Source organism: Ranitomeya imitator, chromosome 8, assembly GCF_032444005.1.
Source record: "Ranitomeya imitator isolate aRanImi1 chromosome 8, aRanImi1.pri, whole genome shotgun sequence".
NCBI classification, from domain to species: Eukaryota; Metazoa; Chordata; class Amphibia; order Anura; family Dendrobatidae; genus Ranitomeya; species Ranitomeya imitator.
The window spans coordinates 77083462-77098274 of NC_091289.1; the positions used below are offsets into that span (position 1 = coordinate 77083462).

Consider the following 14813-nt stretch of genomic DNA (forward strand, 5'->3'; position numbering starts at 1 on the left):
TCTTTGTTAAGTAGATCAGGTCAAACATCTGAGACCGCGCCGGTTTATCTTGCTGGTATGTCCACTGATGTACCCTCTGTGCCCGGACAGCAGTCGTCACACCCAGCCGGGCCAGGATCTCAGCTTTCAGTTTCTCAAAGTCCTGAGCGACCTCCGGGTCCAAATCATGGTAAGCTTTTTGGGCCTCGCCGGAGAGAAACGGGGCAATCAAATCGGCCCATCGTGCCTTCGGCCACTTCTCTCTCAATGCCGTCCGCTCAAACGTTGTCAGGTATGCCTCGACGTCATCTTCTGCAGTCAGCTTTTGCCAGTATCGACTCACATGGATCCTCCTGGACTCTGCTTCCGGGTCAGCGTCAGGCATGCTCACCAGGCGCTGCGCCACCTGTTGGAGAAGTTGGCGGTCTGCAACCGTCATGTCCACTAACTCCTTCAGCTGTGCGGCCATCAAGCGATTAGCTTCGTGCTGTGCGGCAGTGGCCTGCTGCTGTACGGCAGTTGACTGTACTAAGGCTTTCACCACATCTTCCATGCTGTCGACTGTGCCACGGTATGCCCGCGTTCTCCACCACAATGTGACAAAACACTCCGGGATCGCCTTTGCTAGGGTCAAAGGTCACGTGGTTTGTGCATTGAATTTCTGAGGCGTACAGCAGGTTTCCAAGTAGGCTGACCTCAGGTCAGATTTATTAAAGTGAAAGCAACACAGAAAAACAAAACATAAAAATAAATCCTAGCCTGTCCGGCACTAACTAAACAAACACGTTGCTAACTTAACAAGATGTGAGTATGATTCCCAGGGAAACCCGATCATAGGAGGGAGAAGAATATAATAGAATTTAATTTATGTGCTCAGCAGAGAGAATCTGCCTCACCCCCTAAGGAGGAGATACGGGAGTGATTAAAATGTTGGAGAAGTGAGTATAGAAGCCGGGAGAACAGCTGAGACGTCACGAGACACGGAACTGAGCCTTCAAATCGGGACAGTCCCGCCGAATCCGGGACGTTGGGAGCTAGCCCCCTCCCTCAGTCCAGTTCTGTATCTCCACCGCCGCATCGGAGATATCACAGCGACACTGCTGCAGCTAATCACTGCGCTCATGGCCTACATCAGTTGATTGGCTAAAGCGCTGTTGTTGTGTCATCATTGTGGCAAAGCCTCACAGACAGGGGCAGCAGTGGTGACGTAGCAATGGACCATGGGAGGATAAATACGGTGAATGCCCAGATTATTTTACTACAAACTGAACATATGGAGAATCGTTTTCTGAAACAGGACAACGCCTTTAAATCAACATAGGATTCTATGGAGATCTCACCTTAGTTGCTCTTGGATTCTCATTGTTGTAGATGTAGTATGGATAATAAAATGTGGCGATAATGCAGCTGTTAATAACGACCTAACACATAAGTCTCACAGAGACTGAAGACCAGATTCAAGTAGGTTAGAGTTTAGATAAGGCTTTTTTTCCACTGATTAAAGATTAACATGCACTGTCTGTGCTTTTACTCTGCAGGTGACTGAGAAGACATGACATTTCTGCTAAAAGGTACGCTTTATTTAATTATCGTAACAGGTCCCATAGAGTGAACATAAAGTTATAGTCAATTTTCCTAGTGGCCTTGTTGATAGAATATGATGTTGGATTAGAGATCACTGTTCCTGTAGCTTTTGTGAGTAGTAAGACAATGTCATGGTAAAAAGATTGTCTGGTTTAGAGAAAGCATTTATATAAACGCATAGTACGGAAATAAAGAGCTAATCGGAGGAAAATACTTTTTAGGGCTCTCTTCTAGTCTCCAAAGCATTGAACAGCTACAGATAATGGCGCTGATTTACTAAACTAAGGAATACTAATGCATTGCTGACCACATTCAGGGTATGTTCCCACAATCATTGTTTGTTCAGGCTGAATTTCTGCATGAATCCCCCACCTCAGTTCACTTGCAGTTTTCCTTACGTTTTTATCTCTCTTTGGTATGTTAGATTAGATGTACAACTATATAGATAGATTTGGAGTAGATGGCTACATTACAGATGGATATCCATTATATACTGTATGTAGTTAGTGCCTTGAATGTGTAGTTTACTGTACATGTGTTATCCTAATAAATGAAAAAATTATATGCGGTTCCCCACAATTTTTGATAACCAGCAAAGGTGAAGCAGACGGCTGCAGGCTTATATTATCAGGCTGGGAAAATCCTTTGATATTGGCCCCTTCCCAGCTTAAAAATACCAGCCCGCAGCCACCCCAAAATTAGTGCATCACATTAGATTCACCAATTCTGGTGCTTTTCCTGGCTCTTCCCATTTTCCCTGGTGTGGTGGCAATCAGGGTAATGGTAGTTGGGGTTGATGTCAGCTGTGATTTGTAAAAAATCACAGATGCCATCTAGCCCATGGGATAGTAATGGAGAGGTGTCTATCAGACACCCTGTTTATTAACTTGGTAATAAAAAAACCTACACAGGGAATAAAATACTTTTATTTCAATAAAGACTCCAACACTATCCCTCGTTAAACAGTTTATTGAAAAAAAAATGTAGAAAATCCCATGCAGGTCCGCAGTAATCCAATCCTATGTAGTCCACAAGTGGACACCTGAAAAACATAAAAATACACAAATAGACATTAGACACTCCCTTGTTCACTAATTTATTTGTACACATTTTCCCAGAAAGCTCCGATGTAGTCTACATTCCCCAAATCTTGGTGCGGCGACTAGTTCTTGCTATTCACAGGTGCTGGGTTGAGACATCATCATCGTCTCAGTGCTCCATATGCTCAGCGAGACCCAATGTGTGGCCATTATACTGTATGGAGCACTATGTGGGGCCTTTATACTGTATGGAGCACTATGTGGGGCCTTTATACTGTATGGAGGACTATATGGGGCTATGATACTGTATGGAGCACTTTTTGTGGCCATTATACTGTATAGATTACTTTGCAGAGTTTAGTATCATTTGTAAATGTTGTAATTCTACTCTGTATGCCCCCTACAATGTCATTCATAAATGTTATAAAAAACATATGTTAAAAATAACCCCTGTGTACCCCACTGTTAACTGTTAACTACGCAATCCAAGTGTGTTCCATTAATAACCACCCTTTGTTTTCTATCGCTGAGGCAGTTGTTAACCCAGTTACACATATTTTCCCGTAGTTTCATTTTTCCCTTTTTTTATACCAACCTTTTGAGTATATCCGTATGAAACGCATTTGAAAAGTCCATATGACAACATCCACTTGCTTTCCCTGGTCCAGTCTGGAATTTACCTCCTCATCGGTCTGAGTACGGACTGCAATGTGCTGCGCTGCAAAACTGCACACTGTCTACATTACATTTTTCCCATTTTTGTTCTGTGGTTATTGGCGACTATTTTGTTGTATTTGATACTTAAATATTATGTTTTTTTGTACTTGTTATATGTATGTTCTTTGTCTTTTATTATGCTAATAGATTTTTTTTTATGTGTTTAAAAAAAACCCCAATAATCTTAATCTTTTATTTTTTATATAGCACTAACATACATGGTAGTGCTTTAACTGTAGATCTTACCTGTTACATAAAAATACTGAGCCCAGGGTTCAGTGAAATGTTCTGACCTTTCAATTACAATCCCCCCCATCTCCCCTTAAGTTGCTTGACCGCACTCGCTTTAGAGCACTGACTGAATTGAATATTCAGCCCTGCACACAATGACCCTGAATAAGCAGAGTGCACACTGTGTCATTATGTAGGTGCTTTCTCATTGCCCTTACTCCTGTTTGCGGCAGCTGATGCAGAAAGGAAAGGGGGATAAGAATGCTCCCATACTGACGCGGTGTGTGCCCCCTGCAGTGTCAGAGTGGACGCATTCTGATCTCCGGTCACCATTGGCCGTATGCTACTTTGTGTTCATTTGTGCGAGGGATCAGAGAGCACACACACTGACACTATGTGTGCACTTGGGTCCTGCAGTGGCAATGTGTGCAGGGACAAGAATTACAGCCGACCCGAGTATAAGCCGACCCCCCCTAATTTTGCCACAAAAAACTGGGAAAACTTATTGACTCGAGTATAAGCCTAGGGTGGAAATGCAGCATTTACCGGTGAATTTCAAAAATAAAAATAGATCATTATTTCCCCATAGCTGTGCCATATAGTGCTCTGCACCGTTCATTATTGCCCCATAGCTGTGCCATATAGTGCTCTGCACCGTTCATATTTCCCCATAGCTGTGCCATATAGTGCTCTGCACCGTTCATATTTCCCCATAGCTGTGCCATATAGTGCTCTGCACCGTTCATATTTCCCCATAGCTATGCCATATAGTGCTCTGCACCGTTCATATCTCCCCATAGCTGTGCCATATAGTGCTCTGCACCGTTCATATTTCCCCATAGCTGTGCCATATAGTGCTCTGCACCGTTCATATTTCCCCATAGCTGTGCCATATAGTGCTCTGCACCGTTCATATTTCCCCATAGCTGTGCCCCATATAGTGCTCTGCACCGTTCATATTTTCCCATAGCTGTGCCATATAGTGCTCTGCACCGTTCATATTTCCCCATAGCTATGCCATATAGTGCTCTGCACCGTTCATATCTCCCCATAGCTGTGCCATATAGTGCTCTGCACCGTTCATATTTCCCCATAGCTGTGCCATATAGTGCTCTGCACCGTTCATATTTCCCCATAGCTGTGCCATATAGTGCTCTGCACCGTTCATATTTCCCCATAGCTGTGCCCCATATAGTGCTCTGCACCGTTCATATTTTCCCATAGCTGTGCCATATAGTGCTCTGCACCGTTCATATTTCCCCATAGCTGTGCCCCATATAGTGCTCTGCGCCGTTCATATTTCCCCATAGCTGTGCCCCATATAGTGCTCTGCACCGTTCATATTTCCCCATAGCTGTGCCATATAGTGCTCTGCACCGTTCATATCTCCCCATAGCTGTGCCATATAGTGCTCTGCACCGTTCATATTTCCCCATAGCTGTGCCATATAGTGCTCTGCACCGTTCATATTTCCCCATAGCTGTGCCCCATATAGTGCTCTGCACCGTTCATATCTCCCCATAGCTGTGCCATATAGTGCTCTGCACCGTTCATATTTCCCTATAGCTGTGCCCCATATAGTGCTCTGCACCGTTCATATCTCCCCATAGCTGTGCCATATAGTGCTCTGCACCGTTCATATTTCCCCATAGCTCTGCCATATAGTGCTCTGCACCGTTCATATTTCCCCATAGCTGTGCCCCATATATGCTCTGCACCATTCATATTTCCCCATAGCTCTGCCATATAGTGCTCTGCACCGTTCATATTTCCCCATATCTGTGCCCCATATAGTGCTCTGCACCATTCATGTTTCCCCATAGATGCTCCATTGAAAGCTCTGCCATTGCTGCTGCTGCAATAAAAAACAAAACAAAACACATACTCACCTCTCTTGCTTGCAGCTCCCAGCGTCTGGTCCCAGCGTCTCTCCGCTCTGACTGATCAGGCAGAGGGCGCCGCGCACACTATATGTGTCATCGCGCCCTCTGACCTGCACAGTCAGAGGGGAGAGACGCCGGGAAGACAGCGGCCCCGGGAAGATGGAGCGACGCCCCAGCCCGGCGGCTGGAACGGGGACAGGTAAATATGCGATACTTACCTGGTCCCGGCGTCCGGCTCCTTCCCCCGGACAGCTGTCTTCGGTGCCGCAGACTCTTCCTCTATCAGCGGTCACCGGCACTGCGGATTAGAGAAATGAATAGGCGGCTTCACCCCTATAGGAGGTGGAGCCGCCTATTCATTTCTCTAATGAGCGGTCCCACGTGACCGCTGAACAGTGGAAGAACTGCAGCACCGAAGACCGTGGGACGGCAGGGGGAACGCCAGGATCGCTGGAAGCAGGTAAGTATACCTCAGCGCCCTCACCCGCAGACCCTGCCACCCACTTTGACTCAAGTATAAGCCGAGAGGGGCACTTTCAGCCCAAAAATTTGGGCTGAAAATCTCGGCTTATACTCGAGTATATACGGTAAATTCAAGCAGTGCTCCAAAACGAGCGTTTTCAATTCCCATAAGGGAAAGTGTCAAAGGTTGTAATTGAAGGGATGGAACAGTGATTGAGCTATTGGCTATGCCAGCAGTGCACCAAAATCCATGAAAAGTTGCATAAGTTTTGCGTAACATGGAGTTGCGTAAAAGTTGTGTGACTCTTTAAAGCAATTTTATGCAAGTTTCGTTCAGCTCTTCCAAAAGTGCGAATCTGGTAAAGGTGTGACAGAGTAAGATTTGTTGTGAGGCTCAGTACACTTGTCAGACAAGTGTTGTTTATTGCTTAGGCCCCTTTCACACATCAGTTTTTTGCCGTCAGTCACAATCCGTTGGCTCGACGGATCAATGGATCCGTCGCAGATTATGAAAAACTGATGGATTTGTTTTTTTGATGGATCCGACCAGCGGATCTGGCTAATTGGATCGAAGCATGCTCAGTTAAACACAATCCGTCGCCGGATCCCGTCATTTGACGGATCCAGCACCATAGTCTTCCATTCTAACAAACAACGGACAGCGATGGATCCGTCACTGTCTGTTTTTTCAACATAGAAAAAAAACGTTACTATTTCCGTTGTCTCTGGCCGCCGGACAAACTATTTTCGACGGATCCGGCAAACGACGGATGAAACGTGAGGCTAATACAAGTCTATTAGATAAAAACGGATTCGGCGGCATCAGTCGCCAGATACGTTTTTTTTTCAAAATTCGACAGGTTGCGACTGATGGCAAAAAACTGATGTGTGAAAGGGGCCATAATGAATCATGTGCCTCCAATGGCAGCACGCCTCCTCCTCAAGACCGGTATGAACATTACTGATCACGGTGAATCGGAGCTATATTTAGTGCCTTTTAAATAGAGACCAAAAATGCTAAATTGAGCCTGAGAGGTTTTTTTTTTTTTAACTTCCTTTTAATGTGAAGCTATTTTCTAAGAACAGGCACAGTTTATCCTTACAGAGAGATCCCCAGATAGATTAAACTTTAGCAACAGGCTCAGAGGTCAAGATTTATGGAGCCATAAATAACCTTCACCCTTCTCAAGACTTGTTAGCTAGCACTCAACTTGGCGAAGTGTTACCTGCCGCTATGTGTGGAGCTGAATTTCCTATATAATATATTTGTTTCCAGCCAGCTAATGCTCGGCACGCTCATTGATATCTAATTACCGCTGCTGGTGATTATGCAATTAAATGTACGTTTACTTTGGCTGAAGTGGTTGAATTACATAGAAAGGAAGTGCTGCATGTGGTAATGTGGGGGGGGAGGGGGCGGTGCCTTGTGTGGTAATGTGGGGGACTGAGCCTCGTGTGGTAATGTGTGGGGATGAAGCCTCGTGTGGTAATGGGGTGGGGGACGGTATTATGTTTGGTGATGTGGGGGGCGGAGCTGTTGTGCAGGGGGCGGGATTAGCGAGTAATCACGATGCCTCTTATATATAGATATATATATTACTTTGTTTTTTTTTAAAAAGCATGTTTACTGTGTGACAGCAGTAAAACATGAAAAAACCTAATTTATAAGTCTTGTATCGCTGTAATCTCGCCGACTTGAAGAATAAGGTAATCTAATCACTTATGCCGCATGAGGAACAGAGTAAAAAATAAGAACTATTCTTTATTCAGTCGCCATGACAGCACCACGAGAGAGGGGATCCGCCCTTCAGGGACAGGAAATCTACAGACATAAAAGGGCAGCACCTCTCTCCCGCATCAGTTGGTTTCCTGTCCCTGACAGGGGAACCTCTTCAGACATACCTTATGAAGAAGGTCGAAGAAAAAAAAGAAAGCCCAGTCCTGGCAGGCCGGTTCAGTTAGCGGGGGTCCCCCACCTCAGTCTGTACAGGATGCTGAAAGCACCACATGGCAAGGGAACTGCTGGTGTAGGTGTCAGCAGAAAGAAGCAGCCTTCAGGGGAAGTGCTCTCTTCTTGGTGACCCATTGTCGCAGGTACCCAGTAAGTATATGCGGGGGGGCCCACCTTCTGAGACTGCCTGCCGGGGCCTTCCAGGGGCTGGTCGGGTCCCGGCGGCGTGCGCTTCGGTCCGGGCGGCGACCTGCATGCTTGGTGGCGCGTCGGTTCGTGGCCCCCGGCCGGAAGGGGCGGCTCCTAATGACGTGGCCGGCAACGCGGCCGGGCTTGCGCGGTACAGCCGCGACGACTGATTGTGTCTCCCTGGGCATCCGAAGCGAGGTGATCCTGGCAGTGTGAGCCCTGGGGGCCTTGGATGGCAGAGTACACGACCGAGCTTTTCGGGGTTCATATTGTCAGCTGGGGGCACGGTCTTGGGAGGGGGAGGCTCTCCAACATTAATCATAGTACCGGGCAGGTCACCTGTTATCTCCCAGCGACGATCTAGTGGCAGTAGTCGTGCTGGTGGATTTAAAAGCACTCAGAAGTCAAGACCAAACAAGTCCTCAAGCTGTAAAGCATCACTGGCTAGAAAGGACCCCCCACAAATTACGGTACCACTCACTACACGTCATGGGTAAGTGTTCTACGTGAAAGTTCACTTGGTGATGTACTGTTCCTCCTTATGTTCCCTCTCTCCTTATTAGGGGAGAAAGTATTTCGCTAAACACAGGAAGTGTGCCGAGTGCGGGGAACCGCTCCCAGATGGTCACGAAAAAAGGTTGTGCAAACCTTGCATACAGCACTTAATAGCGGAGGAGACCCCTGACCTTACTTCCATAGTCAGACAAGAAATCAGGGGTTCAATTAAGTCCCTATCCCAGAAAACAGATTTAAAAAAAAGGGAAAGAAATCAGATCTCCAGTTTCAGATTTGGTACCGGACTCGGGTGAACTAAGCTCAGACTCGTTCCCATCATCTTCTTTGTCCATAGACGCTGAATCAGGTCATTCCTGTTTACCGATATAAACACGGAGAACATTTAAGGCTTCTACAAGGATGTAAAAACATCATCACAGCATATGAAATAGAAACCAAATTCAGAGGATGTGCAGGACACACCAATATTAACCCCTTTCTGCCAGCTGACGGAATAGTACGTCAGCTGGCAGATCCCCTGCTTTGAGGTGGGCTCCGGTGTTGAGCCCACCTCAAAGCCATGACATGTCAGCTGTTTTGTACAGCTGACATGTGCGCGCAATGAGCGCGAGCGGAATCGCGATCCGCCCGCGCCCATTAACTAGTTAAATGCCGCCGTCAAGCGCTGACAGCGGCATTTAACTAGCGCTCCCGGCCGCGCGGCCGGAGGTGCTCGCACCGCTGACCCCCGTCACATGATCAGGGGTCAGCGGTGCAATTCCATAACAATCAGAGGTCTCCTTGAGACCTCTATGGTTATTGATGGCCGATTGCTTTGAGCGCCACCCTGTGGTCGGCGTTCAAAGTACACCTGCATTTCTGCTACATAGAGGTGATCTGTACTTCACCTCTATGTAGCAGAGGCGATCGTGTAGTGCATGCTTCTAGCCTCCTATGGAGGCTATTGAAGCATGCCAAAATTAAAAAAAAAAAAGTGTTTTATATATTTTTTTTTATATTTTTAAAGTTCAAATCACCCCCCTTTCGCCCCAATCAAAATAAAACAATTAAAAAAACAAAACATACACATATTTGGTATCGCCGCGTTCAGAATCGCCCGATCTATCAATAAAAACAAAGGATTAACCTGACCGCTAAATGGCGGTAAAATAAATCAAAACGCCAAAATTACATTTTTTTGGTCGCCGTGACATTGCATTAACCCCTTCCCGACCTTTGACGCATACGCTGCGTCATGAAAGTCGGTGCCATTCCGACCCATGACGCAGCATATGCGTCATGGAATGATCGCGTCCCTGCAGATCGGGTGAAAGGGTTAACTCCCATTTCACCCGATCTGCAGGGACAGGGGGAGTGGTAGTTTAGCCCAGGGGGGGTGGCTTCACCCCCTCGTGGCTACGATCGCTCTGATTGGCTGTTGAAAGTGAAACTGCCAATCAGAGCGATTTGTAATATTTCACCTAAAAAAAATGGTGAAATATTACAATCCAGCCATGGCCGATGCTGCAATATCATCGGCCATGGCTGGACACACTAATGTGCACCCACCCCACTCCTCCGATCGCCCCCCCAGCCCCCCGATCTGTGGTCCGCTCTCCTCGGTCGTGTGCTCCGCTCCCCCGTCCTCCTGCCCGCTCCCCCCGTGCTCCAATCACACCCCCTGTGCTCTAATCAAACCCCCCCGCACTCCGATCACCCCCCCCGCACAGCGATCACCCCCCCGCACAGCGATCCCCCCCCCGTGCTCCGATCCGCCTGCCCGCACAGCGTTCCCCCAGTCCGTGCTCCAATCCCCCCCCCCCCCCCCGTGTTCCGATCCACCCCCCCGTGCTCCGACGCCCCCCCCGTGGTCCCCCCCCACCCCATCATACTTACCGATCCAGCCGGGGTCCCGTCCGTCTTCTGCCTGGGCGCCGTCATCTTCCAAAATGGCGGGCGCATGTGCAGTGCGCCCGCCGAATCTGCCGGCCGGCAGATTCGTTCCAGAGTGAATTTTGATCACTGAGATATAATCTATCTCAGTGATCAAAATAAAAAAAAAAGTAAATGACACCCCCCCCTTTGTCACCCCCATAGGTAGGGACAATAAATTTTTTTTTTTTTTTTTCCACTAAGGTTGGGGTAAGAACTAGGGGTAGGGTTAGGGGTAGGGTTAGGGGTAGGGGTAGGGGTAGGGGTAGGGTTAGGGGTTCGGTATGTGCACACGTATTCTGGTCCTCTGCGGATTTTTCCGCTGCGGATTTGATAAATCCGCAGTGCTAAACCGCTGCGGATTTATGGCGGATTTACCATGTTTTTTCTGCGCATTTCAATGCGGTTTTACAACTGCGATTTTCTATTTGAGCAGTTGTAAAACCGCTGCGGAATCCGCAGAAAGAAGCGACATGCTGCGGATTGTAAACCGCTGCGTTTCCGTGCAGTTTTTCTGCAGCATGTGTACAGCGATTTTTGTTTCCCGTAGGTTTGCATTGAACTGTAAACTCATGGGAAAATGCTGCGGATCCGCAGCGTTTTCCGCAGCGTGTGCACATACCTTTAGAATTAGGCTATGTGCACACGGTGCAGATTTGGCTGCGGATTGGCCGCTGCGGATTCGCCACTGCGGATTCGCAGCAGTGTTCCATCAGGTTTACAGTACCATGTAAACATATGGAAAACCAAATCCGCTGTGCCCATGTTGCGGAAAATACCGCGCGGAAACGCTGCGTTGTATTTCCCGCAGCATGTCAATTCTTTGTGCGGATTCCGCAGCGTTTTACACCTGTTCCTCAATAGGAATCCGCAGGTGAAATCCGGACAAAAAACACTGGAAATCCGCGGTAAATCCGCAGGTAAAACGCAGTGCCTTTTACCCGCGGATTTTTCAAAAATGGTGCGGAAATATCTCACACGAATCCACAACGGGGGCACATAGCCTTAGGGCTAGGGTTGGGTTGGAATTAGGGTTGTGGTTAGGGTTAGGGGTGTGTTGGGGTTACGGGTGTGTTGGGGTTAGGGTTGTGATTAGGGTTATGGCTACAGTTGGGATAAGGGTTAGGGGTGTGTTGGAGTTAGAATTGAGGGGTTTCCACTGTTTAGGCACATCAGGGGTCTCCAAACGCAACATGGCGCCACCATTGATTCCAGCCAATCTTGTATTCAAAAAGTCAAATGGTGCTCCCTCACTTCCGAGCCCCGACGTGTGCCCAAACAGTGGTTCACCCCCACATATGGGGTACCAGCATACTCAGGACAAACTGCGCAACAATTACTGGGGTCCAATTTCTACTGTTACCCTTGAGAAAATAAAAAATTGCTTGCTAAAACATCATTTTTGAGGAAAGAAAAATGATTTTTTATTTTCACGGCTCTGCGTTGTAAACGTCTGTGAAGCACTTGGGGGTTCAAAGTGCTCACCACATATCTAGATAAGTTCCTTGGGGGGTCTAGTTTCCAAAATGGGGTCACTTGTGTGGGGTTTCTACTGTTTAGGCACACCAGGGGCTCTGCAAACGCAACGTGACGCCCGCAGACCATTCCATCAAAGTCTGCATTTCAAAAGTCACTACTTCCCTTCTGAGCCCCGACGTGTGCCCAAACAGTGGTTTACCCTCACACATGGGGTATCAGCTTACTCAGGAGAAACTGGACAACAACTTTTGGGGTCCAATTTCTCCTGTAACCCTTAGGAAAATAAAAAATTCTGGGCTAAAAAATTATTTTTGAGGAAAGAAAACGTATTTATTATTTTCACGGCTCTGTGTTATAAACTTCTGTAAAGCACTTGGGGGTTGAAAGTGCTCACCACATATCTAGATAAGTTCCTTTCGGGGTCTAGTTTCCAAAATGGGGTCACTTGTGGGGGGTTTCTACTGTTTAGCCACATCAGGGGCTCTGCAAACGCAACGTGACGCCCACAGAGCATTCCATCAAAGTCTGCATTTCATAACGTCACTTCTTCACTTCCGAGCCCCAACATGTGCCTAAACAGTGGTTTACCCCCATATATTGGGTATCAGCGTACTCAGGAGAAACTGGACAACAACTTTTGGGGTCAAATTTCTCCTGTTACCCTTGGGAAAATAAAAAATTGCGGGCTAAAAAATCATTTTTGAGAAAAGATTTTTTTTTTTTTTCATGGCTCTGCGTTATAAACTTCTGTGAAGCACTTGAGGGTTAAAAGTGCTCACCACACATCTAGATTAGTTCCTTTGGGGGTCTAGTTTCCAAAATGGGGTCATTTGTGGGGGATCTCTAATGTTTAGGCACACAGGGGCTCTCCAAACGCGACATGGTGTCCGCTAATGATTGGAGCTAATTTTCCATTTAAAAAGCCAAATGGCGTGCCTTCCCTTCTGAGCCCTCCCGTGCGCCCAAACAGTGGTTTACCCCCACATATGGGGTATCAGCATACTCAGGACAAACTGGACAACAACATTTGTGGTCCAATTTCTCCTATTACCATTGGCAAAATAGGAAATTCCAGGCTAAAAAATCATTTTTGAGAAAAGAAAAATTATTTTTTATTTTCATGGCCCTGCATTATAAACTTCTGTGAAGCACTTGGGGGTTTAAAGTGCTCAGTATGCATCTAGATAAGTTCCTTGGGGGGTCTAGTTTCCAAAATGGGGTCACTTGTGGGGGAGCTCCATTGCATAGGCACACAGGGGCTCTCCAAATGCGACATGGTGTCCGCTAACAAATGGAGCTAATTCTCCATTCAAAAAGTCAAAAGGCGCGCCTTCCCTTCCGAGCCCTGCCGTGTGCCCAAACAGTGGTTTACCCCCACATATGAGGTATCGGCGTACTCGGGAGAAATTGCTCAACAAATTTTAGGATCCATTTTATCCTATTGCCCATGTGAAAATGAAAAAATTGAGGCGAAAAGAAATTTTTTGTGAAAAAAAAAGCACTTTTTCATTTTTACGGAACAATTTGTGAAGCACCTGAGGGTTTAAAGTGCTCACTAGGCATCTAGATAAGTTCCTTGGGGGGTCCAGTTTCCAAAATGGGGTCACTTGTGGGGGAGCTCCAATGTTTAAGCACACAGGGTCTCTCCAAACGCGACATGGTGTCCGCTAACGATGGAGATAATTTTTCATTCAAAAAGTCAAATGGCGCTCCTTCCCTTCCGAGCCTTACCATGTGCCCAAACAGTGGTTTACCCCCACATGTGAGGTATCGGTGTGCTCAGGAGAAATTGCCAAACAAATTTTAGGATCCATTTTATCCTGTTGTCCATGTGAAAATGAAAAAATTGAGGCTAAAAGAATTTTTTTTGTGAAAAAATAGTACTTTTTCATTTTTACGGATCAATTTGTGAAGCAGCTGGGGGTTTAAAGCGCTCACTATGCATCTAGATAAGTTCCTTGGGGCGTCTAGTTTCCAAAATGGGGTCACTTGTGGGGGAGCTCCAATTTTTAGGCACACGGGGGCTCTCCAAACTTGACATGGTGTCCGCTAAAGAGTGCAGCCAATTTTTCATTCAAAAAGTCAAATGGCGCTCCTTCCCTTCCAAGCCCTGCCGTGTGCCCAAACAGTGGTTTACCCCCACATATGAGGTATCAGCGTACTCAGGACAAATTGGACAACAACTTTCGTGGTTCAGTTTCTCCTTTTACCATTGGGAAAATACAAAAATTGTTGCTGAAAAATCATTTTTGTGACTAAAAAGTTAAATGTTCATTTTTTCCTTCCATGTTGCTTCTGCTGCTGTGAAGCACCTGAAGGGTTAATAAACTTCTTGAATGTGGTTTTGAGCACCTTGAGGGGTGCATTTTTTAGAATGGTGTCACTTTTGGGTATTTTCAGCCATATAGACCTCTCAAACTGACTTCAAATGTGAGGTGGTCCCTAAAAAAAATGGTTTTGTAAATTTCGTTGTAAAAATGAGAAATCGCTGGTCAAATTTTAACCCTTATAACTTCCTAGCAAAAAAAAATTTTGTTTCCAAAATTGTGCTGATGTAAAGTAAACATGTGGGAAATGTTATTTATTAACTATTTTGTGTCACATACCTCTCTGGTTTAACAGAATAAAAATTCAAAATGTGAAAATTGCGAAATTTTCAAAATTTTCGCCAAATTTCCGTTTTTATCACAAATAAACACAGAATTTATTGACCTAAATTTACCACTAACATGAAGCCCAATATGTCACGAAAAAACAATCTCAGAACCGCTAGGATCCATTGAAGCGTTCCTGAGTTATTACCTCATAAAGGGACACTGGTCAGAATTGCAAAAAACGGCAAGGTCTTTAAGGTCAAAATAGGCTGGGTCA

At 46.3% G+C, this 14813-nt stretch overlaps 1 protein-coding gene across 3 annotated transcripts in view; it reads left to right on the forward strand.

Annotated features, from left to right (window-relative positions):
- SERHL2 (serine hydrolase like 2) overlaps positions 1 to 14813 on the forward strand; it is a 219513-nt gene that overhangs the window by 24691 nt on the left and 180009 nt on the right. For 2 of the 3 annotated variants that reach the window (XM_069737104.1, XM_069737107.1), the window contains exon 2: positions 1518 to 1550. In XM_069737104.1, the coding sequence (XP_069593205.1) occupies positions 1532 to 1550 (19 nt within the window). In that variant the 5' untranslated portion in view covers positions 1518 to 1531. Of the gene's footprint in view, positions 1 to 1413; positions 1441 to 1517; positions 1551 to 14813 lie in introns of those variants that run through there. The other variant, XM_069737106.1, reaches the window with a different exon arrangement.